The 26930-nt window shown below is 37.4% G+C and overlaps 1 protein-coding gene and 1 non-coding gene across 2 annotated transcripts; both read right to left on the bottom strand.

The window, feature by feature from the left end:
* Positions 1–1380: 1380 nt before the first annotated feature.
* Positions 1381–1740, bottom strand: LOC106667477 (histone H2B-like). The gene is made up of 2 exons (XM_014395438.1): positions 1691–1740; positions 1381–1627 (listed from the first exon to the last, which is right to left on the bottom strand). The coding sequence occupies exons 1-2, from the start codon at positions 1738–1740 to the stop codon at positions 1381–1383; spliced, it is 297 nt and encodes a 98-aa protein (XP_014250924.1).
* Positions 1741–12906: 11166 nt separating this feature from the next.
* Positions 12907–12979, bottom strand: Trnag-acc. Its single transcript has one exon. It is a non-coding gene; the product is annotated as a tRNA-Gly (tRNA).
* Between the last annotated feature and the right edge of the window lie 13951 nt (positions 12980–26930).

Below are 26930 nucleotides of genomic sequence, written 5' to 3'. Positions count from 1 at the left end.
TAAATCCTGATGGTAACGTTTCTTAACCGACGGTCTGCTATGTGTTTAATGGGTCAGTTGATTCAACGTGTGTCATTCTCTCCCGTGAACTAGAACACGTAAGCAGTCGAAGAAACCGGCCGGTGCTAATACGGTCAAGGTACAAGGTACACAGACAGATTCCGACGCGAACTATCGCCCTGGCGTTGTTATCCTTTAGTCTGGCTGATGGACGAACCGCATCTCTCTCTCTCTCTCTTTCTCTCTCTCTCTCTCTCTCTCTCTCTCTCTCTCTCTCTCNTCTCTCTCTCTCTCTCTCTCTCTCTCTCTCTCTCTCTCTCTCTCTCTCTCTCTCTCTCTCTCTCTCTGTTTTATATCAAACTTTAGCTAATATCTATCTATCAGTGCATACATATATCTATCGTTCTATCCATCTATATATTTATCTGTCTAATCATCTCTGATCATGACTGCCCAACTGTTGTGTGTATGCTAATTTTCTTTTTTGACGAGAAGTTTGTCATTTTTTACTGTCGTTAAACAGTTGACATTTGTCTTTCTGTGTCTGTGTAAGTGCGTGTTTATGTAACATGTTTTGAAAAGATTCGTTATTTAACCGGAAAACGGGTGCGTTAGATAAAGAAAAACCGCCACTGTCCTTTGACCCTAATTTCACCCATCGTGCAATGACCGGCCACGAAAAGGCTAAAAAAAGAAAGGATCCGCGCAAATTCATATCGACAGGGAAGAATAACAAGGCACACCGGGTTCTAGGGTCGACCACTCGGATGATTGCAAGAACCGGTTCATGATATTGAAAAGATGATTTGTGGTCAGCATTATCGGCGGGATGAACCGCCTTGTGGTCAGCTACTCGGGAGATTCGATCCCTTCATCATTTTTGTTTGTAACACGTTGCTTGGAGATTTTGATTCTTATTATTTTTCTTCTATCCGTGTTCCTGTCTAATCCAAATCGAAAACCGCCCCCGCAGAATTTATAAAACTAGGAAGCGAAACCTTCAAGGCCTTTGAGTCACCATTTCACTGTAACACTGTGGGTTTACCAACCTACTTTCATTTTACGGTACATTTCGAAATATTATTGTCTATTCATCCGTTTTTAGAACATTTAAGATTCATGGCTAGTTTAAAAAACAACATATTAAGTTTCCTCTCTCCTGTCTTCCAGTGACATATTCCATATAAATAAATAATAAATTGAAGAAATAAATGAATTTAGTTGATGTAAAAGTTGATTGTTTTAACCAGTCGAACAACTCTGGCTTCTCCAATAATCGCTGTTTTAAACAGTAGATCGGGACATGCTTTTGAACACTATTTCATGGAATCTGACGCTCTCGTTGTCGCTCACTGAAATCAGTCAATTGCAAAGTGCAGTTTATTTGGAGCTGGTGTATTTGGTAACAGCCTTGGTTCCTTCTGAAACGGCGTGCTTGGCCAAGTCACCGTGAAGAAGGAGCCTCACAGCAGTCTGGATTTCCCGACTGGTGATGGTCGACCTCTTGTTGTAGTGAGAGAGTCGTGAAGCTTCAGCAGCAATCCTTTCGGAGATGTCATTGACGAAATTCATCAGTTGACATTCATTCTTGAGCGAAAGGTACTTTCCTAGATACGAGGCAATGTGCCTGACCAAAATCCATCGAAGACGCTTTCAAGTCACACTTATGATCATCCTCTTCATTGCTTACACCCAAGGATTCCTACCCTTTCTGAAACTCTCCTTGGAGTACGATGTCATTCTGTGCTATCAGAAAGACCTCGTTATAATGGCAATACCTCCCAAACCCATGTCACATCCCTTGAGCAGTTCAAGCTGTGTAAAATTAAAATAAACGCACTAAAATGTGAATATTCTTACACCTCAGGAAGGATACTCACCTAGCTCCTTTATATCAAGCACACATAGATGCAGGGGTACGCCAAGAAAAGTAGGACTATCCACTTCACCGTACCCACCAAAGACAGTACTACTCTTCTGAAACTATCCTAGGTGTATGATGCCATTCTTTGCTATTAGAAAGATCCCGTTATCTTGGCAATATCTCCCAAACCCATGTCACATCCCTTGAGCAGTTCAAGCTGTGTAAAATTAAAATAAACGCACTAAAATGTGAATATTCTTACACCCAAGGAAGGATACTCACTGCTCCTAGCTCCTTTTTATCAAGCACAGATAGATGCAGGGGTACCCCAAGAAACGTAGGACTATCCACTTCACCGTACCCTCCAAAGACAGTTCTACCCTTCTGAAACTAGGTGTAAGATGCCATTCTTTGCTATCAGAAAGATCCCGTTATCGTGGCAGTAACTCTCAAACCCATGTCCTCTCCCTTGAGCAGTTCAAGCGGTGTACAATTAAAATAAACGCATAAAAGTGTGAATATTCTTTCACCCAAGGAAGGATAATCACTACTCCTAGCTTCTTTCTAAAAATCACCTATCGCATATATGTGGAAGACTCCAAGAAATTTAATACCATCATCTTCTCTGCATATACCCAAAACATTTCTACCCCTTCTGAAACTCTCCTTGGTGATCGATGCCATCCTTTACTCTAAAAGAGATCATCTCCACCGAAAAATTACAACAAACGCACAAAAATATAAACACCCTAAAAAGGGTTATGATTGCTCCTAGCTTCTTTTTATCAAGCACAGTTTGATGCAGAGGTACCACAAGATACTTAAGACTAACCACTTCACCTTATACATTATTACCCTTCTTTGATATTATACTGCCATCTTTTGCTATCATAATGATCCCGTCATTTCGTCCAGAAACCTGCAAACTTATGTCACATCATTCCTCATAAAGACATGTAGCATCAAACTTTAGAACCTCCAACCTTTCCAATCCTTACAATACAAAAATCCTTCGAACCATCGTCAACGCTCCTTTCTGTAAATCTCATCTCACCGTTCACCACGACTTCATTGCCCACCATGTTCTTAAAGTGTCCATCCCGCTCTTCCGGATTCTTCCTGGAGATTGAAACCCTTCTGAATTAAACATAGGGTTAACATTAAAAATCTTTGGAATTTCCCCATTTTTCTCTGAAGCTTTGTACACACACAAAAAATTAAAAAGCCAAAATATGACGTTGGAGATAAAAAGGCATTCAGGTGAGGCCTTTTTAGAACTTTTCCTTTGAGAAAAACTCAAACAAGCTTTCCAAACATTTTTTTTTCTTGTTGTTGTTCCAGACCGTTTATAATAATAAAGAAGGCTCGCGTTCACGAAGGCATTGTCGTCTTTCACCGGAATCTTATTGAAGCCCCCTAATGAAAAACGTTGCTAATAATCTGTTCCGTTAGAATTCAAACTCCGTCAAATAAAATAGTGTTCTACAAAGGCCTGGATGGAAAAATAACGGAGCTTTAAAACAGTGCCGGTAGTAAATCATTATTGCAAAACAGAACCAGTCTTCCCGATCGACCCAACGAATTATTTTAATACCTACCAGCATCACACACGTCGTAGATAACCGCCTAATAATCTTTTATTACAAATCAAAAAAAAAATATTTACATGTTGCAGTAGAATCCTGTAAAGATTTAATTAGATATATGACCTCTAAAACGCCGCCGTGTTTGATTAAATTCATGAAAAAAACACATACAATAAATATACAGAATAAAACCCAAGCGTGGACGGATAAAGCATAGCGATAAGTGTTCACACGAACTACTAAACATAGAGTATCAAAAAAAGGAAAGACCTACGCACGGTTAGAAACAAAAACGCGTTTTCAATAAATAAAGGATGAAGAAGAAAGACATGTAAACAGAAACGAACAAAAAGGTACAATCAACATTCACCGCTAACAAGAAGATTCGTTTAAAAAATAAAAAATAAAGAAAAACAGCATAAATATCGAAAATATAGAGAGGACTTTTTAAGCATAAGAACAGAATAAATATTATAGGCACAAAAATGAACATATACATAAAGAAACGCCACACAGAACCAAATTAACCAAAGAAAAGGAAATTCAGTTGAACGTATTCAATTACATAAAAAAATTAACGAACATATTCCATCCACGGACAGGGCTCATTGATATTAAAAATAGGATGATAAAACAACGAGCGTCCACAAGTAAGGAGAGAGAAAGAGAATAGAAGACCTAGAAACCAACCAAACAACGAAATCAAGGAATAACAAAAAATATAAATAATATAAACCACAAATATGGACATATTTAACAAAAAAAGAGAAAAGTAAATATTCAGATACGTGTGAGAGAGGGGGGTAGATAGATAGAGAGAGAAGAAAGATAGAGACAGACAGACATTTTATCATAATTTGTTGTACACGTTGTTTTGCCTGTTTCTCCGCTCCCCACTCTCTCTCTCTCTCTCTCTCTCTCTCTCTCTCTCTCTCTCTCTCTCTCTCTCTCTCTCTCTCTCTCTNTCCCTCCCTCCATCCATCCCTTCTCTCCCTCCCCTCCCTCCCACTCACTCTCTTTCTCCCTTTTCTCTCTTTCTTTCTATACAGGCGACCCGTTTTATTTTGAAGCCGAATATTTTCCCCCGGTGTAATTCATTCTCGAATTTGTTCAGACCAATGGACCTTGTAAACGCTCGCTTGGCCGTTTATCGATTTACCGTTTGTAAAGCGCTCCTATTAACACGGGGCCCCCCGTCCCCCTTCAGCTTTATTTACTATGTCTTGAAAGTTGAAGGTGCGTGTAGAATATACGATGTTTTGTCAAGAAAATGAAAAAAGAGCTCCTATGAACAGACAAAACAACTATTAAAACGTATAATGAAAAACTCAAACAAATACAGACATATTGAACAAGAAAAGAAGTAAGTGAATATTTTCATACACGCGGGAGAGAAAGAGAGAGGTAGCGAGAAGAGAGAAAGAGATAGAAGACATAAAAAATAGGGGGAGATGCGAAAGAAAATAGGTGAGACGGATAGATGAGAGAAGGGATAGAGGACAGAAGAGAGAAAGAGTGAGTGGGAGAGACTTATAAACAGGCAAAATAACGTGTATAACGATTAACGACAAATGCATAGTAAACAAGAAAAGATAAAAGTAAATTTGTATGTACATGAACGGATATCTTGTGAAACATAACCCTTAAATTAATGGACCTTTTTAATGTTAAGAAGAAAAAAAGAGAGAAATAAAGACAGAGAGAGAGAGAGAGAGAGAGAGAGAGAGAAGGAGTCGCAGTAAGAAAAAACCACAAGAGATGCAGAATAGAGTTTAGTAAAAAGAAATATAGAAGGATTAAAGAAGGTGTGCATGAGAGAATTAGAAGAGTAAAAGCGCGAGAGAAAGAGAGAAATTTGTAAACAGGCACAACACCGAGTATAAAGAACAACGAAAAACCTAAATAAATGCAGACATATTAAACGAGAAAAGAAAAGTAAATACGTATGTACAATAACGGATACCCTTTGAAACCCACCTCATAATATGTGATAGGTTAGGTTATGTTACTTGGGGTTAGGGATGGTTAAGTTAAGTAGGGTTGGCTTAGTGAGATAGAAACAAGAGCACACACAAAAGGAGTTTAAGAAAAAGAGATGTAGTAAGGGGTACATAGATAAGGCAGGTGTGCATGAGAAAGAAGGTTAAGTGTACAAAGAATAACGAAAAACGGAAACAAATACTTCCTAGTAGCAGCCATTGAACATCCAACACTCTTAATAATCGTGTAATCAAAAGCTTAACCTTACAGGTGCAGCCATTCCTTTCAACGACAAATCTAAGCAGTTTCCACGGTGCACATTGGTGCTTCACATGTACCGACGTCTCTTGTTTCTTTCCCTGGTTTAGCCATAATTTTTAGTTTGTAGGTAAGAGGGCCGTGGTCTATAATTTTATTCCAATCTCGCCTTTAAGTCATTTGTCCAGCACTCTCTCCGGTGAACCTAGTTGATTCTGATCCCATCGGTGAGAATCACCCCTAATTTGGCTAGTTGGCCACTCGTCGGTTTCCTTCTAAACCTTCATCTTCTGAAACCCATCTTAAGATAATTTAGGCACTTCTTTCGGCATTTACTTCTTCATTTTTAGAACCGAAATCACATTCTGAGGTTTATTCTCGTTTTGGTGCATAATCCAATGCTTAATAGAGTATGAGACCTGTTTGGTATTGGGTCAAGAATTATACCTAGGGGCTTAGTTTCTTTGGAGAAATGGACTGAAATATCGACACTTAAGAAAGCATCTCTCTTGTACAAAAAAAGAAGAAGGCCAAATCTGAAAGTGCTCACACTAAAAGATGAAGCTGAATCGTTTTTTTCTTCAGTTTTATCTTTTAGCCTTTCTCACACCATCTTTCTACTATGTTTAGCACGTTTTACTTATCAGCCTATGGTATGGTATCCTAAGCTATTAAACTGTGTGATTAGGTCGTCTGGCTCTTTGTGTAGGTGCACTTGTACGGTCTGATGACCACAAAACAACACCTTTCCCAGGGCCACTACATAGATGTAGATGTAGTTTCGGGGTATAGTATGCTGCGCCCTTTAAGAGCTATTGTACCCCCCCCCGTGCTCTGCCTAAAGCACATCGGTGAGTCCTATTTCATCAAGAAACTTTATTAATAGGCCCGGTTTCAATGGTTGAAGCTCTTCTATACCTATTATACATCCCAAAACACTTCTTCCTGCGAGCAAGTGTAGCTCCGCAGTTTGTTAGTAGATGTGTTGTTGTCTCTTCTGCCTCTTTGCAGAATCTGCATGTGCCATCTTGGATTATTCCAATCTTCTTTAAGTGTCCATTTAGCTTGCATTGTCCTGTAAAGAATCCTGTCGGGATTCGCAGTTTATTCCTGCTTCCTTTGACACATTCTGTAATTTTTTTTCTTCCGAAATTTGTTAAGAGAGTCTTGGATTGCCTGTGTCCAATGAGTGGATTCCATTGTTCCTTCATTTTTTGCCCTTCTGTCTAAGGTACTCATTAATAGAGTGGGTTCCTATGCCACAGAAGGGTTCAGGTCCTGTCAGCGGTGTGGCAGCTCCTTGCCTTGCAAGAGTGTTCCCCATTCTCGTTGCCTTCTACTCCCATGTGTCCTGGGACCCAGGAGAGGCTATTTGTTCTGCGTACCTAATATGTTTAATTTGGTTTTGCAGTTCAACACCATCCTTGAACTAATGATATTTGAGCTTAGTGCTTTGATGGCTGCTTGGCTACCTGACGTGATAGCTATATTGCTTGTTTTTGTAACCTTTATTCAGGTTAAGTTGGGAACATCTTTCGATTACGTGAATCCAGCTTAGAAGATACTGGTGTATTTTCCCATGGGTTATGAGTAATTGGTTCCAGGACCAAAAACTCCCGCCCCTATACCTTCTTGTCTTCTAGATCCATCTGTGTACCAAAGGATGGTGCCATTCATAAAGGGCGTGTTTCCCTCTCGTTCCCGTTCTTTTTTGGTACCTAGATTTATTTGTAAGTTTTGATTAAATTCAAACATCCTGTTCATGTCGTCTCTCGGAGCCATGAGTATCGGATGAATAATGTACATAAAAAAATATCCTTTGAACGATAAACCATAAACCAATGGGCGTTTATAATGTAAAGAAGAAAGAGGGAGGATAACACTGAAAGTTTACCATCAGTGGACAGTGCTGTCTTCAACTGCTCGTAGGAAAATTGTAACCAGTTATTCTGCTCATTTTGAAGGTGAAATGGTGAAATGTAAATATTAAACCGGCCGGCCTTGTTTAAATCGGGGAAAGGTTTAACAAACAGTAAAAAATCAATAAGCACAGTCACGCACTAAGTCCTTTACATTAGATCGCACGGATTATTAACCTCATCCTTTTAATAAATAATTGAAATTGTAAAGTCAATTTGAATAGAGATTTTAACAGTTGGCTGTTTGAGCAACAAGTTTTTCCTTGACTATTCTGACTTTGTGGTCTTTTCAACGAAGGTATTTTAATTATCGGTTTACATCTGTGGTTAAAACGAGCGAAGATTGGCGGACCACGAGGTCCATTCCTGAAATTGGACATTCCAATAAATCGACAGATCGCAAAATCATTTTCCAGGCCGGGGAAATGATGAAAATTAAAATGCCACGTTAAATAACAGGAAATCAAATATTACAAGTGACCAATTAGAGACGATTCGGTAGAAATAGGATAATATTGCTGAATCGCTCAATTACGTTACAAAATATGCAAATACAATTCCAACCCTAATCAACGCTGACAATTGTCGAAATCGTCCTCCGCCTTGGAGTCAGAAAGGCCTCGGCATTTTCAATAAAAGACAAAGTTATACCAGTATAAACGGCTAGCGATTTGTCTCAATCTACAAAATGCGGCCGATTTAGTCTATTTTCTAAATGAGAGGTAATGGGTTTTTATTTGGATGTCTAACCTTGGCTGAGTGCATGCTTTAGCAGTAGGTCTGCAACTACATTTGTCTCAGAATTTCACATCCAGACAACATGAACTACAAAGTTCTTAGTTTTAAAAAAAATAATGTTTATCACACGTCATCTTTTCCCATGATCTAATTTTCGTTGGAAAATTGATTGGTTCAGGCTGACATTCGAAAAGGACATGCGTCAACATGCCCCCATCATTAGAAAATACTGTCGTTTTCTTTCTAAAATAAAATTCAATTTAGGAAATTCCTTGGGAAATTTAATTAAAATAGCCCTGATCACATATTCCACTACTGTGAGAATTCCTCCTGGAAGGACAACATTTAATTAGTTTTCCCCCTTGTCACCCTCGTACATCTTCAAACGGATCGGCTAATTTTAAATCACTAGGATTCCGTGATCTTTTGATAAAATTTCTCTATTAAATGTGCTTCTGAACTTAAGAAAAATATTTATATTATTTGATAGAATTAAACAGCACAAACTATTTATCGACACTTTTTACGATTGTCGTGTATTGAAATAAAACATCAAAATTGTATCGATTTATTCCTTTCATAATTAACAATTAATGTATAAATCTGTTACATGTTCCTGTAAAAACACGTATTTTATATTAAAATTTATCGATATTTGTGTTCGAAATCTGATTTAAGGACTAATAGTTTTTGCTAGGGTGGAAATGTAAACATTCAATATTATTATGAATTGTTTAACATGATACTCTGAAAAAAAAGCATAAACACTAGATTTTCCATTAATCGAAGTTTTTAATTAACAAAAAGTATCTTGTCAAAATATTAACATTTTAATATGCAATAGTAAACAAAATTTTGTTTTTTAAGGTAAAACTGCCCTAGCCTGATTCGTAACCAATTGATTTAATTATTATCAAAGAAATATTTACACATTGTTGTAAAAGTATCGATACAGTTTTTATAATAATATTGATATTTTGACATGGATATTTTTGGGTTGTACACACAAATTTAATTTTGTGTTATTATATTTGCTTCCTCGAATACGTGCAATAAGTGCGCATGGGTTAGGTTAGAGTTGGGGAAGGACGCGATAGATTAGATAAGAATTATTTAGGGTTAGGTTGAGGAGCGGGTTATGTAAGATTAATTAGGGCTACAGTTAGGTCGGGTTGGGGTTAAAGGATGTTTAGGTTAAATACGATTATACAGGGTGAATTGCTACTCGTGCTACAAACTTCTCCAGTAGATTCTTCACCCTAAAATGAACAAAAAAGTTCATATTGTCCATGGTCCGATTCTCAACCATTTCAGAGTAATTTCGCTTTTTATCGATTTTGAAAGATATCACGTCCTGGCGTCGGAAAATCGTGATATCTTTTAATCTAAACATTTCTCTTAAAATCTATAAGCACCGTTGAAATCCCCGTTAATTTTTAGAGAGAATCAAAATCATAATTCCATTGAAATTTTTTAATTTAATTTAATGCCCATTTAGTATGTAATGCTTAAGAAGTTTACAAACAGCTAGAAGGTCAAGGAAGAAAGACCCAAACGTTTTGCCACCTTCATCTTCTTATTGAAAAATTAACGGGGATTTCAACGGTGCTTATAGATTTTAAGAGAAATGTTTAGATTAAAAGATATCACGATTTTCCGACGCCAGGACGTGATATCTTTCAAAATCGATAAAAAGCGAAATTACTCTGAAATGGTTGAGAATCGGACCATGGTCAATATGAACTTTTTTGTTCATTTTAGGGTCAAGAATCTACTGGTGAAGTTTGTAGCACGAGTAGCAAGTCACTCTCAAACATTAGCAATCCTTGAACCACCATTTTTTCTCTTTTTGTCATCAACATCTTGGTCTCACAACCACTAAATAAGAAAATGACGAGTGCGTTGGAAGCGTTATTAAATCAGGTAGTTTTCCTCAAATTTGCTGCCTTCTGAGACTAAAATTAGAAACTCTGGATTACTTTATACACTTTCCGATTTACACAATTTTCCACTCTTTTTGTAGTTCTGGCTGAAATAAAACACAAAAAATTAGCCCAAACATTTTGCCACCGTCATCTTCTTATTGAAAAATTAACGGGAATTTCAACGGTGCTATTAGATTTTCAGAGAAATGTTTAGATTAAAAGATATCACGATTTTCCGACGCCAGGACGTGATATCTTTCAAAATCGATAAAAAGCGAAATTACTCTGAAATGGTTGAGAATCGGACCATGGACAATATGAACTTTTTTGTTCATTTTAGGGTGAAGAATCTACTGGAGAAGTTTGTAGCACGAGTAGCAATTCACCCTGTAGTTACGGAAAGGTTGTGTAAGGTTACGTTAGTAGGGGTTAGGATTAAGTTTACGATGGGTAAGGGGATTAGGAATGGTTTAGATTGGTTACTGGTTTGGTTAGACTAATTATGGTGGTTAAGGTAAAGTTTAGGTTCGGGTAGGGTTAGAATAGGTCAGGTTAATATATTTGACGTTCCGGTTGGGTTAGCTTTAGGGTTAGGGAAGGGTTTGGTAGTCGTAGCGTTCGAGTTATGGTTAGATTTCGTTACTTGTTGGTGTTAGGGGCGGGTCCATAATTCAATTTTTTTGCATGAAGCTAGGGAAAATATGCGAGCGCAAAAATCTAAAGCTTCGCCGTTATCGATACATTTTCGATCAATTTGTCTATAACCAATTTTATCTAGTGTTGAGGACGGGTTAGGTTAAGCGGGAAAGTTTTAGGATTTGGTAAGGTTCGATTAATTAGGGTTAGGGTTAAGATTTGGGACGTTTTGGTTTGGTTTGGTTCAGTTAATTAAGGTTAGGATAAGAGGTTTAGAAAAAAGTTATAATAATATCCGCATTTTTAATTTAAACTCTGTTTCCAAATGCAGTAACAATTTTATTTAAAAAATTACAATTGCCTTCTTAAATCCTTTTTTTGAACTTGTTACTGATCAGTCAACACAAGATCTCACAATTTGTTAAATTTGTTGCTAAATACTGTAAAAAAATAATATTATGATTCCTTCATAGCCATACAGAGAAAATGGCCATTTTACAATACTTTTTTTTTTCAAAATTATTCTCAAATAAAATTCCAACAGGCTACACAGGGATTGAAATCCACCACCGAACGCAGATTAAAATATTAAATATTTAACACACATTTTGGAGAGAGAAAAAAAGCTAGATTATTACGCTCAATTTTCTTGAGCGCGTCGGCCACCTTTGACGGTGACTTGGACTTCGCATTACTCCTGGCCACCCTCTCGGATTTTCTGTTAGGCGACATCTCCTTGCACTGAATCTTTTTCTTCGTTTTCTCCGACTTGTCTTCCTTCTGAGACCGTGACTTAGACCCTGGACCTTAAAACCGCTTCATACCTCGAAGGCGATTTCCTCAAACGTCACATTTAAATATTGATACAATTTCGATAAAAATGTCCCATAATTGTCCAGATATTTTTAAAAAATAGTATGGAAAGCTTCATTTTAGCTAACCATCATATGGATTGTTTGTCTTATTGAAATTAATTATAAGTTTTGGTATTTTAATCAATCTAATGTTGGATTATTCAAGCAAACTCAGTTTCGGATTTATGCTTTAATGCTAGGGTAGTTCAACAAGATTGCGATTGTGATTGCTTTTTGTTATTTTCCATGATAAATTGCTTAGGAAAGATCTCCAGGATCGATGAAGTACGCGGAACAGGAGAGCATCTACTGTAATTAATCCGATTAAGGGTTAATCACGAATGTTTCCAGAAAGCCCTAGCCGTCTCTCTACTCGGGGGCCGAGTAAGGTTGTGAAACTTTTTTTTCTTTCTTTTCTAATTGGACGGAGTAAGGAAAGAGAGGCGGACGGTAATGTTATTATGAGGGCCTCTTTTGACTGGAGGAAGAAGCGGGAGAAAATAACGTTGATCGGCGGTCCAACTCAGCAGAACATAATCAGGCAGGCCTGAAAACTTTCTTCAGATAAGACCAATCCGACTCCCGGTGATGGCTTTTTGAAAAGTGATCCTTTATAAATTAGACAAGAATTTAAAAAGGATTTGGATCCATCCTACTGCGAGGCGGTGTAACGTACTCTCTCGCTCTGTTTGCGATCGGGTCCTAAACAAACGAGAAGCACTTTGCAGGTAGAATTCTGCATGATTCAACCATCTTGCCGCCGGCAATACTTTTACTTATTCATTGAAACATTTGGCAAAACGAAGAAAAAAGCCTCTCACAACTTCCTACATTGCGTTAAGTAAAGCTAACGGAAATATTTATAAAAGAAGAGTTCCAACGAGAAGGAATGGTGTATAGGAACTAAGTCAAATATTACCTGTCTCATTATAATACAAATAATTAATAAAGTAAATAAATAGTTTAAATAGTAGCGGCGAACAAGATAAGATATAAGTACACTGACCATTCATTTTGCAGTCATTTTGCTGACTGCCTAGCTCAAAAAATGTTCAAAAAGTTAGAAACAATCTAATAGATTGTAAGGCCTAAAGGAACAAAAAACAAATAATTAATTAAGGTTTTTAGTTGAGATAAAAAAGTCAATGGCACGAGCGGGATTCGAACCCACGATCTTCGGCTTGGTACGCCGCTGCTCTACCACTTGAACTATCGTGACCTTGATCCACGATAGCTCAAGTGGTAGAGCAGCGGCGTATCAAGCCGAAGATCGTGGGTTCGAATCCCGCTCGTGCCATTGACTTTTTTTTATCTCAACTAAAAACTTTAAATAATTATAACTTATTAATTGGTCAAGCGGACCACGAAATTAGTGAATTTAATGATTTAAAATGAAGTATACTTCACTAAAGCTCTCCGTGGTCATTTCATTTGTCGTCGAGAATCCAACCCGATTGCACGACATTTGAAAAATGGCAAAAAGGAGGGAAAATTCAAAAAGTGCGGTTGAGATGGGAAGTTGGTGTCCGAGTGGATCGAGCTCACGATAGCTCAAGTGTTAGAGGAGCGGCGTATGTAGCCGAAGATCGTGGGTTCGAATCCCGCTCGTGCCATTGACTTTTTTTTATCTCAACTAAAAACCTTAATTAATTATAATATATTAATTGGTCAAGCGGACCACGCAATTAATGAAAGTAAATATAAAACTTGATAAAAAAAAACCTTATTGAGGTGCATCCGATTTGATAATCTCAGCTAGATAAGGCTGACCTTTCTTCAAGGATCCCATGATGAAAATAATTAATTGCCTAATAAAAGTAATTAGCGTCAGATCGTAATTTATCGAAATCGTAAATTCCATTGACGATAGCTCATAAATGAACTCTCCCAGTACACCCAGAATAGAGGGAGGTTTATTGACCATGACCCACAAACTTACTGCTGCAAAACTACATAATGAATTAAAAATAATTACTTACAATTAATATTTGGCTGAATCGGCAAACTTCCGGCAGATATCGTTCGTAATTTTAGGACTGACCGTTCATATTCCTTTAAGCAGCAAGTTTTCTGGATCCTGCGGAGTTGGATTGTCGCAGGGACAATGTATTTAATGATCGGGGTTATGTAGTGGCCAACCCTTTTGTGGCATAAGAACCCACACTATTAACGGGCATCTCAGACAAAAGGGCAAAAAGTAAATGAGGGAACTTTGGAATTCACTCATTGGACATAGACAATCCAAGACTCTTCTAACCGATTTTGGAAGGAAAGAAATTACAGAATGTGTCAAGGGAAGCAGGAACAAACTGCGAATCTTAACAGGACACTGCAAGTTAAATGGACCCTTAAAGAAAATTGGAATAATCCAAGATGGCACATGCAGATTCTGCAAAGAGGCAGAAGAGACATCAACACATCTACTAACAAACTGCGGAGCAACACTTGCCCGTAGGAGGAAGTGTTTTGGGATGTACAATGAGACCATAGAAGAGCTTCAACCACTGAAACTGGGCCTATTAATCAAGTTTCTTGATGAAATAGGACTCACCGATGTGCTTTAGGCAGAGCACGGGGGATACAACAGCTCTTAAAGGGCGCACTATATTCTACATCTATGTAGTGGCCCTGGGAAAGGTGTTGTTTTGTGGTCATCAGACCGTACAAGTGCACCAACACAAAGAGCCAGACGACCTAATCACACAGTTTAATAGCTTAGGATACCATACCATAGGCTGATAAGTAAAACGTGCTAAACATAGTAGAAAGATGGTGTGAGAAGAGCTAAAAGATAAAGCTAAAGAAAAAAGAACGATTTAGCTTCATCTTTTAAAGTGAGCGCTTTTAGATTTGGCTTTCTTCTTTTTGCAAGAGGGTACGAGAGATGTTTTCGTAGGTGTTGATATTTCAGTGACTTAGTACATCTTTCACACCATCTTTCTAGGATTTTTGGAGTAACTTCTCCAAAGAAACTAAGCCCCTAGGTATAATTCTTGATCCAAGATTCGGGTATAAAGACACACACACACACACCCACACACACACACACATATATATGATCCAAAACTGGAGAATAAACCTCAGAATGTGATTTCGGTTATAGAAATGAAGACGTAAATGCCGAAAGAGGTGCCTTAATTTTCTTAAGATGGGTTTCAGAACATGAAGGTTCAGAAGGAAACCGTCGAGTGGCCAACTAGCAAAATTAGGGGTGACTCTCAATGATGGGATCAGAATCTCAACTAGGCTCACCGGAGAGAATGCTAAAGTTGAAGCTGGACAAATGACTTAAAACACCACGCAAGATTTGAATAAAATTATAGACCACTGCCCTCTTACCTACCAACTAAAAATTATGGCTAAACCAGGGAAAGAAACCAGAGATGTCGGTACATATTTGGGAATGTGAAGCACCAATGAGCACCGTGGAAACCGCTTAGAAATGTCGAAAGGACATGCCTGCACGATGTAAGGTTAAGCTTTTACTTACTTAGGAGATTATTAGATTATTAGGAGTGTTGCATGTTCATTGGCTGCTACTAGGAAGTAGGAAGCATTGTGACCCCTAGTGGAAACTAGTAACCACGGGCAGTTGCTCCATAATTACAATTTCCGATTTGATCGTGTATATATTTAATAAATGAACCTTGTCTAATCTTTCACGGGTTGACAAACCATCTGGAATTCCTGCATTTCCTGTAATAACGTACTATATACTGAATAGGAACCGTTAGATTCCGAACTGTACGCTAATCACAGGGCAGTAAAATGTTAGGGGATATGAGTGACAATTAACAAACAATAGGCTATGCCGGCCGTGAATTAAAAAGTGGATTTCCGGGTAAGTTGATCAAAATCACACACGGAATCGGCTTTAGGTGAAGATCCAACGAATTGTCTGATTCTTACTAAACCTAACAAAGTGAGACTTTTGACAGTAATCGTTGATGGGTCCGTCTATTCTGGCGTTTTCTCTTCTTATAAAAAATAGACAAAACTTTACAGTTCATTTTTGTAACAGCCGCCTTAAAAACAACGGTTCGTAAACTTAAAAGAGTTCAAAGAGGAATTGCAGGACGCATTTTAGGTCCTATGAGGCTTGTTATGTACTAACTAGAGTAGTACTTAATTGTTCTGCAGGTCGAGGACTTTGTTACCAGTATTTGACGTGGAACTCAAAAATTAAGACTATTATAATTAACACTGGTGCTTAAGATTCATAAAGGATATGTGCCGATTTATCTCGTTTGTTGTTCTTTATGCGGTAGCTAAGAGGGTAGTGGCCGGCACATTGGCCTAAATTTTCTTCAAATCTGCTGAGAGAAGTTCCTTCGCATTGCTTTTTGAGATATGCAATCTCTTAGCTTGCCTCACAACTTGTTCAACCTTGAAGTACCAATAACATTCTCAAGCCATTTTTCCAGCACCAACTGTGATGGGTCTAGTTGTGGTTCTGGTCCCATGGGTAAGAAGGCCACCCCTTCGGCTATTAGGTCAACCTAGGTCCTTCTACAGCTTTCCTGGGACAATCTCAAGAAAACCTAGTGTCACCTAGGGCTAGTAGGCAAGTTAGGCCCTTCAAACTAGTTTGGACCTAAAATAATTTATTTCTTTCATTTCTGACGGTCCGAACGTATGTACATCCATATACCTTTGATTTTCTCGGAGAAAATGTCTCCTTTTTCCTGAGCACAGATTTGAAGCGCATGGATCTCAATTTGTATAAGAGTTGAACGTTTAGCAACGGTGTAAGTCAAACCCCTTACCCCTGCATTCCAAGACTTGTATGTGGGCTGTCATCCAAGAATGGCATTTTAACAAATTTATCACGATCCGCCAGGTGAACACTAGTCATGAGGTCTAGGTGTTTTTACGTTGCTTCTGTTCCCAAGGTAGGATCGCGATGGATGCTATATGGTCTGATTGTTATTTGTATTTATATGTCAGCAGTAGATTGTGTAGCAGATTGGTTCTGAAAACACTTCCTTGCGAAACGTCAGATTTGATTGTCATTATCACACGTCTTAACGCATCATTCACGTTACATTTGTTGAAAACTGGCTTATTTCTTCCGACAAGGGGTTGGTGCAAAGTGGCCGTTTGTCTCAGAAACGGTAGGCGTCTTGTGCTTTGATCTCTCCTCGGCTTTGGAGGTAAGTAGCCCAGGTCTTAAGGCCCCGGCCCACTCGATTAGACCCGTTAAGCAATTCAGAAAGCATTAAGGGAAGCGGAGTGCCTTCCCTTTGGGCATTTCTGATGGAAACTCTTGGATAATGACGGGCCTAAGTGAAACAACTGATAAACAACGGGGCGCGATAAGATTTACAATTTTAAAAAAAGAAACTTCTCGATCGAAAATAGAAATAACAAAATTTCTTTAAGTTAAATTCAATACGACAAAATTTCACATTATTGTGTAGAAATTTAATTAAATAATTCGTTATAAATCGATCAACATCGCTGTGGCGATCTAGTCATCTTTGTGAACCCTTTGTAAGCGGGAATTTATTTCAGGCAAATGGCTTTCACCAACACTTAATATAAATTATTCAGAAAAGATGTAGGTTTCAGAAAACTGGTCACTCTCAACACGCAAGAATGGCACAATTACACAGAAGACAACACTTTGAGCCCTGAAGATGATCTCAATAAAGATCGAAACGTTGGCACGATAGTTTTTCTGAAACCTACATCACACCAGCCCGCATCTCACGATTTCTGAATAATTATCGATTAACGGTCACTAATCATATAAAGATGCACTTAAAATAAGATTGCGTGATGTTTTTCATTTTTCCCTTTCTAATCAACTGTTCGCCTTCAATAGTTCGATATTTTCCGAACGAACGTTATCATTTGTCGGATTGATGATTCTTAGTTCGGTGACAAAAGGCCGACTTCGCCTGGACAGTACACATCATCATGAAACCCTTGATAATTAAATTAGCCTAATTTCATTGGATGTTTTTACCCCTTGTATTGTTTTGCAAATCGCTCTTAAACCCGACTCGTTAAAATTCACTGACGAGTTTTTAATAGTTCGAGGAGAGGGAAAAAACAGAGAAAAATCGCCAAAAAAAAAACTGTGGATAAGAAAGTCTGTTCTTTGTTTGCAATTACTGCAGGCAATCATGGCAAAACTGGGCCAAAGCACGAGGCGAAATGTCATCAGTACAGTTGCCCAAATGGCACTGGCTGCCTATAAACACTAACGCCTCGTCAGCCTTTTCTGAATGACGCTTTTGAGAAATCCATAATCTCTTTTAACATTTAACCACATTTTCTGTTGATACAAAAATCACGTTGGATTTGACATCAGGTTTTTACAGAAATAACATCCATTTTGTTTTAAAATATTACAGAACAAATACAATATTTAATCTTTAATTAACAACAGATTTATTTATACTATTTATTTATTTTTACCACGCCAGTCAAAGTTGGCGTTCCACGAGGGAGTATCCTAGGTCCATTCCTCTACACCATCTAACTGCTGACATATCCACATATCGAAACGCACAACTCAAAACCTAGGCGGACCACACTGCAATTTTACCTTCACACTCCAATCCTTATCCACCGGAGCAATCCAACATCTGAACCTCACAGAAGGTTTGACGAGCAAAAAAGACAAGAAGTTTACGATGAAACGTCAGACCTGACCACCAGTGCACATAAACAACAAGGCAATACCACCACCAAGTTCGCTACCTAGGCTTTACAGCAGATTTTTATGAAAGCCACAACATTAAAACGATAAGAACAAAAGTTATGTACTATTCAGATAACCTACTGGGACCAAAATAACCCAAAGCATAAATAACCTCTTACAAAACACTCATCAGACCTATTTGGACCTACTGAGTCGAACTCTAGGGCTCGGCCAAATTTTCCAACATCCAACAATTTCAGTCCTTCCAATCCAAAGTTAAATTAAAGATAAAACTTAATTGCGTCATGCTTCAACCTGCTTATAAACCTGGCCTTATGCCACTGAAAGTGAAAAATGCGAATAGTTGTGACTTCCCCAACTGGCTTAATTATGGCGAAGTTTTCCATCAGTGAAAAAGTAAACCGTTAACTAAACTTGTCAATGGGGCGAAATTGAAACTTCTACGTTTAACTTCGACCTGCTTATAACCTTTACATAAGATTCATTAGGAATTATGACAGCGGATATTTGTAGCTCAACTGAAGATTTTTCGACAAGAAATTGTTTAAAGATGATTTGTAGCTTGAACATATTTATGAATTGATAGGGGAAAAATCAGTAAGTAACCTCGACCAGCTTATTTCCCTGACATCAGATTCATTACAAGTGGTGAAAAGTGGATATTTGTAAATTGGCAAGTCAATTTGAATAAATAGCCAAACCAGACGTTTTCAAGAAGGATTTGTACTTTATTTGAGAAATTGTCAATTGATAGTGCCAAGGATCAGCGACTAGCATCGTCTTGTTTATAACTCAGATATCATAGCTGGACGAAGTGTATGTGTAATTGCGCATACATACACATTTTTGCAAGAGTATATACAAAGTTTCTTACCTCTTCAACTGACAGATATTTCAAGAAGTCTGCATCTTGCCTCGACCTGCTTATAACCCTGACCTAATAATCTTTACAATTTACGAAAAGCGAATTATTTATAATTTGGCTAAGTGGTACAATTTGATGTTTTCTGTGAAGGAGTCGTTTAAAAATGTTTCCTATTCTGAGCTTGCAATTGAAAGAAATTTCACGAAATCTGCTTCTTGCCTCGACCTGCTTATAACCCTGACCTAATACTCTTTACAATTTACGAAAAGCGAATTATTTATAATTTGGCCAAGTGGTACAATTTGATGTTTTCTGTGAAGGAGTCGTTTAAAAATGTTTCCTATTCTGAGCTTGCAATTGAAAGAAATTTCACGAAATCTGCTTCTTGCCTCGACCTGCTTATAACCCTGACCTAATAATCTTTACAATTTACGAAAAGCGAATTATTTATAATTTGGCCAAGTGGTCCAATTTGATGTTTTTCGTGAAGGAATCGTTTAAAAATGTTTCCTACTTTGAGATTGTCGATTGACAGAAACATTAAGGTAGCCTCGACCTGCCAATACCGTTATGTCAGGATCATCACAACTGATAAAATATGGTTAATTTTGAATAATTCTACCAAGTTAAGTACAACTGCCTACGAAGGTCAAATGTCAGTTGAAATCGTTTCAGATATTATTGACGCTCAGCTTTATCAACAAGATAAGAATAAGCATAATGACACACGAGTTTTGCAGTTTGTATAGCAAGATTATTAACTTTGAGCTGCTCTGGTGGACTGAACTACTCAATAGAGTATTTTAATGCGACAAAGCTCGGGCCAACAGGGATAAAACAATAAAAAGAGAAGCCATCTGCTTGTCGTTGGCTTTTGGCAGAGATAAAATTCTCAGCCTTTTATATCGGAGGCTGTGTTACTTGAATATGGTCAATGGTTTATTTTTTGGAAAGACTACTTTAAAGTCTTTATTGATTTACAACTAACGACCTATTTTATCGCTAGATAGTAGCGCAGATACCATTTTTCAGTGTCTTTTTTAAGCAAATGAGCCAAACGTCAAGGATGGGGTCAAATCGGAAGAAACCCCTTCCGTGTTGAGCGTGACGGGAAGCGTTTGCGGATAAAATTGTAGCGTGGAACCCCAGAAAGTAGAAAAAAACGTTAAACTGACAGTAAAACGTGCATAGATACACTGGAAAAGTCGAAAACTTCCTCTTCTCCGCCCGGCTTTACAAAATAAACTCTACGGTCAAATGCGATAGCGATCGTAATAAGGTGTATTTACATATTTCATGAAAGAGTTTGAGACTGTGGCGTGCCCGCGGAGGGGTGCAACAAGGGCAAATGGAGCTTTCACGTGCTTCAAGAAGGAAAACGGTCTTGGAAATATGGAGTGCTTTGAATCTGCCCGCTTTTGCTTTAATTCTTTCATTATCCCAGACGATGCAAACCTCATGCCATGTCGTGCGCACGGTCTTAATCAATTAACTTCCTTCAACAACCAAAAAAAAATCCTTGGATGCAAACATTTTAAAATTAAGTCACGAGAGTCAACAACTTTAATTGTAGATTGCCTAAGGCGTATCCATCGCATCATGGACGATACATCAGATTGTCGTTGTGCTGGGTCTTTAGAGGCGTTGGAAAACTCGGTCAGAGGAAGTAGGATGATGTGGGCGTTTCCTGTGCCGACGACCCTCAAATTTCACGGTGTTGATAAAGCGGAGTGATCGAGAGAGGACAAAAATTGGAGTAACGACATGCCCGGTTAATCCGAGTCGGAAGTAACGCTTCTCTAATAATAGAAAACGGTGTAATCATCGCTTGAACATATGAGGAAAAATGGAAAACTCAATTTGACAATTAAACCGCATCCGACCGCTGCTAGAAACCTACCAAAGTACTGATTTCACCGTTAATTTTAATCCTTTCAATGAATTAATCTTTTTACGTAAGGTATTGGTTGAAATGAAAAAGTTAGTGTCACGAGCGGGATTCGAACCCACGACCTTCGGATTAATACGCAGCTGCTCTGATTGAGCTATCGTGACGCAGCGGTGTATTGATCCGAAGGTCGTGGGTTCGAATCCCGCTCGTGACACTAACTTTTTCATTTCAACCAATATCTTACATAAAAAGATTAATTCATTGAAAGAAGTTATTTGGTCAATCGGACCAGGAAATATAACGGAGTTAATTTTAATTTTTGTAATAAACCAATTTGGTAAAGTGGTTCATCTAGATATTTTCGAAAATGTGGCTTAAAAGTATTTCATACTTTGATTTTGTCAATTGAAAAAAATATGTTAAGGGTCAGAAGCTAGCCTCGACCTGCTTATATCCCTGATATCAGAGATAATCTGACTAAGGAGACCAAGCAAAGAAGTAGACTTCTTGAATTTCTCTCTATTGTCTAGCTCTTAAGTCTAGCTCGTTTAAACGACTCCTCATAAAACATCTATTTGAACCCTTGGTCAAGTTATGAATCAACTAGGTGCTCTCTTGTAATAATTGTTATGTCAGGGTTATAAACAGGTCGAGGAAAGAGACCAGACTTTTTGAAATGTCTGCCAATAGACAAGCCGAAAGTTTACAACATCTTTGTACCAAGTAAAAACATAATTGAGCCTCTTCGGAAAAATTACAAATATCAACTTTTATCACAAGTAATAGTTTTTATGTCAGGGTTATAAGGAGGTCTAGGAAAGAAACAGACTTTTTCTTTTTGACAGTTGACAAGATCAAAGTTCAAAATATCTATAAAAAGTTCTTAGAAAATGTCTATAAATATAAGTACCTCACTGCTTGTAATGACCAGGGTTATAAGCAGGTCGAGACTAGTAGAAAAAATTTAGAAATAAAATATTAAGCACTTTGTCACCTAACCCGTTATTGTTTAAAGAAACTACATTGATTCTAGTAGAAAATAGTTTATGTTTAATTGACTTAATATGTTTTTGTTTGGAATTAAAAAACTGAACTTTTTTCTTTGTATTCCTTTTTGTTCTCATGATAAGTAGTTTATAAAGTTCAAATTTCCCTAAGCTTCAGAACCTCATTGATGTTAGTGAAAACCAATCCTAAGGTAGGCGACCATTTAAATGTATGATTCTGTGGTCTCAAGCTGCCCACAAAAAACTGAAACATGCTGCTCCTACATAGAGAATCTCTCTTCTTATAGCGAGTAACTTTCCTTTGTTTTTCCAGTATCTTTAATGAATTACCCGACATTTATTCAATGTCCTTTCCTTCCCAAAGCGTAAACCTGCACCTGTGCTCCAACTCAACCAACATTATTTCCCTGCAGAATTCCATCACCCACTTTGCTAAGGTCATTCTCCTCTAACAATGGAAGGCCTCTGAAAATCAAATTAGAGTTGCAAAATTTGTAGTCATTTTGTGTATGGAGACCTTCCTGCCTTTGATAATTTTCATTTAGACTAGCTAGCTCCTCTCTTGAGTGTAGGGTTTCAGCCCTTAAAGCTTTGTTTTCCTTTTTTTTCAGATTGTCGATGTCCGCTTTTCTAGCCAATGAACAAACTTTCGAGTTGAGGAGTTTATTCATTGCTGAAACCATGGAATTCATCAGTTCATCCAAGGAAAGCTCTCCCAGCTCTCTCTCTCTCTCTCTCTCTCTCTCTCTCTCTCTCTCTCTCTCTCTCTCNACCATTTGAAGAAGATGTGGTGGGAGCAGAAAAAGATCTTTGTATGCCTTCTCTATTTTCCTCCGGCGAGCCTCTAAGACTCTTCGCACCCTCGGGGTGTCTGTATTTTTTGGAAAAAAAAAAAAACAGGATCGCTGGATTCCAACCCGGGATCTTACAGTGATGAGCGCCGTGTCAATGCCTAAACCATAGCAGCCACCGACGCCCCCTATAACAATGATCTAAATCGGCTCATTCCAGAGAAATGCAAAAACTGTTCGCATCACTAATTGTTTGCAATATGAAATCCAAAACTCTGTTGTCCTAAAACACAAGTAACAGAGCATTAGGTGTCCAAATTAATGGAATCAAAACAGCCAACACAACAAAACAACGTTTAGAATAGAGATTGTCCACGAGTGCAACTCGTTACGAACTCCACCTGCTTATATCCCTGATATTGCAAATATGGATATTAATCAACTCCAATGGACCAACTAAGCGTTTTGTGAGAAAAAATTGTTCATATGACACATTTCAAGAAGCCTTCTTTCTTCGAACTGCTTTTACCACTGAAATAAGCTTCAAATTCGCTACTTGGCCAAATGATTTAGCTAGATGTGTCCTTTGAACTTGTCAGTTGTCAAAAAAGAAAGAATTTATTCTAGCCTCAACCTTCTTATAACCCTAACGTTAGAATCATTACAACTGACAAAAGTTAGCTGTTCAATTTAGATGTAGTTAAGCAAATCAAGGAATAGAAAAGCATCTTGACAATTAATCAAAAAAGCTGAAAATTGAAAAATGGCAAAAAGGAGGGACAATTCAAAAGGTGGGGTTGAGATGGGAAGTTAGTGTCCAAGTGGATCGAGGTCACGATATCTCAAATGGTAGAGCAGCGGGGGCATATTTAGCCGAAGATCATGAGTTCGAATCCCGCTCGTGACTCTGACCTTTTTATCTCAGCTAAAAACCTTAATTAATTGAAAAATAAAAAAAGCATCCATCCATTGGTATTAACCAGTTGTTTTATTTTTATCTTTTTGTTTCTGGCACCCTAATATACCAGAATTTTTGCATAAGCCATAACAATGGTCTATCACAGCATGAAGTTTATGATAATAGTAGTAAGTTATTTTCAGTTCAGAAAAGCATTGATATTTCTAAACCTCTTATTTGTCTGAACTTTTATTTAATAAATAATCAAAACTACTGACTTTCTTGTGAAATTGAAAAGCTCGCTATTACACATTTAATAGAAAAAATAGAAAAGTCGATATTGTAAGCAATAATGTAAAACTCACAATCACAGCTGTATCATTAACATCCATATTGATATTGGATGGCCACCACAATTTTTCTAAATATAAAAGCAATAATAATTCTTTTATATAAATTTTCGCAGTGCTGCAGCGCACAGTTTGGGAATCACTGGTCTAAACTACTGATTTCACCACTTGAATTTTCACTTTTATAATAAAGCAGTTCTGAAATTTGGACATTACCAGTCGTTTTGGTCTGTCTATCCTTGATTGATTAGTGTTTAGGCATTTTCTCCTCTAAAATTATAAACAAATAGTAAAGTCGTGCAAATATAACATCAAATTAAGTTTAAAAGGCACACACTCGTGCAGAACCATTTTTTGTCTATTGAGATTAGAAGGATCACACAGGATTGCCTTAATTATCCAGTAAAAAAATCAACTATGTAAGAAAACTATAAACACCTAACCTACAGTTTGCAAATAAAACCCATTGGACTTAGGAGCCACAAACAAATCAAGTAAAGTGTGCATGTAAAATGAGTCTAACCAGCAACCAAGAATAAAAAGATAATAATTAAAATTACTGACAGTTGTTGACTAATCATGTCAATCAGAAAAACCAAAATGACAGGCTGAGACAAAAGCATATGAAAATAGGCAGGCAGGATGATCAGATACAACGTTCATTCAACCACTGAGATCAACATTGCTACTAGCTACAAAAAGAATGCATCATGGAGGACCATGGCTAGCACCTCGGCCAAGCTAAACAATAAAACCTTATTTATTTTTGAAGTTTATAATAAAATCTTCTATGTATTAGGAATGGTTAGAAAGGGTAGGTTTTTGTTTTCCTGGTTGGGATGTAGAGGAATTTATTTGATTGTTTACTCGTGAATTAATCCAGTATATGGTCATTGCTTTCTCCTGCCAATTCAGTTCCACAGATGCTTTGGGGTGTGCCAATTTGCAGTTCTGGTACAAGGGGAGTGTGCGTTTCTATTTTTGCTTGTTTGTCATTCATTCATTGCCTTCAATCCCTTTTTGCCCTGACACCCACATCTGAAATCCCAAACCGGCAGAATTGAAGACATTGAAGTCTAATGCCTTAAGTGTGGCTTGGATGTCTGAGAATCTTTGCACGTTTTTGTTGTTTAAGTATTTCTTGTACGGAGTTCTATTGCATGAAACTCAGCTTGAAAAATTGTTGGCTTGGGCCCTAAAGGTTTCGCTAGATAAAACTTTCAGCCTTTAACTCATACACCCAATTTTAGAACTACCTGTACACAATAATAAGGCCCTTTTATACATTTCAGTATTTTTATTTTTCTAAACTTTTTATTTTTATTTGAAACGTCAGTCAAAATTTTCTATTAATTTCATTTTGTCCTGCATTTTTGTAGCCATCATATTTATTTTTATGGTTTTTACGCTTTTATGGTGATTTACTCTTAGATCAGATTTTATTTTGTTTTGTCATAAGTGTCTGTGGAGCACTTTTGTATGTCATCCTCTGTATCTATATGTGCAACAATACTATTTCTGAAATAGTTGAATGTTTGAAATAACTTTAATTGATTCTGGGCCTGATTTCTAAGGTTTTTGACCATACTAGTGTTCCATATGTGACCAGACGTCTAATCGTTGTACATAGCCAGTAGTCAGTAGTTTTTTTTCTCTCTCTCTCTTTTCTTTCCCTAGATATCTTGTATTACCACAAAATCTTTTTCTCAAGAGAAAATCTCATTGTACAGAACTTGATACAATAACAAACCTAAAAAAAAAAAAAGTGCACAATTCAAGCATTGGCTTACTTTATGGTTGGTGTGCTTAAAAATAATATGTATCTTGCATTGTTTAGGGGTGGTTACCTCACGGGAAAATCTCACCATACAAAACTTGGTACAATAATTAACCTAGCCAGGATTATTTTTCACTTGATCTTTTGATTATTAAAATTAGTTGAGTTGGTTTAAGTGCACATTGGCTTACTTTATGGTTAGTATGCTTAAAAATAATGTGTAGCTTGCATTGTTTAGGTGTGGTAACCTCACAAGAAAATCTCAACGTACAGAACTTGGTACAATAATTAACCTAGCCAGGATTATTTTTCACTTGATCTTTTGTTTATTAAAATTAGTTGAGTTGGTTTAAGTGCACATTGGCTTACTTTATGGTTAGTATGCTTAAAAATAATGTGTAGCTTGCATTGTTTAGGTGTGGTAACCTCATAAGAAAATCTCAACATTCAAAACTTGGTATGGTATGGTATAGTGGAAGGGATGCTGGGAAGCGGGGCTTGTATTCCCCAGGCACTGCAGCCTTCTGGCTTATTTCAAAACTTGGTACAATAATTAACCTAACCAGGATTATTTTTTGCTTGATGTTTGGGTTTGCTTTATTAAAATTAGTTGAATTGATTTAACTGCAGCGACACTTTAAGCTTTGGCTTACCAAGCTTAATAATTGTAGCTTGCATTAAAGTTTGAGCAATTGATGATTGAACTATGGTCAACAATGTCTCCGCAAGTTGTATTAAGTCAAGATATCATCCAAGGTACATCAATGTATGGTTTGGATGCGATACTACAAGGGGAGAACTTTCATACAAAGTCTACACTACCCGGGAAGACAGCCCATTGGGCCAACCTCCCCAGGCGGTTTTTGAAAAATAAATAAAATTCAAAATGGAAATATAAACAGTTGTTTTAACAATGAA

The sequence above is a fragment of the Cimex lectularius genome, unplaced genomic scaffold (assembly GCF_000648675.2).
Source record: "Cimex lectularius strain Harlan isolate CLEC.00 unplaced genomic scaffold, Clec_2.1 scaffold74, whole genome shotgun sequence".
Lineage (NCBI taxonomy): Eukaryota > Metazoa > Arthropoda > Insecta > Hemiptera > Cimicidae > Cimex > Cimex lectularius.
Note: the sequence above shows the minus strand (reverse complement) of the source record. Positions and strands in the feature narration are given on the sequence as shown.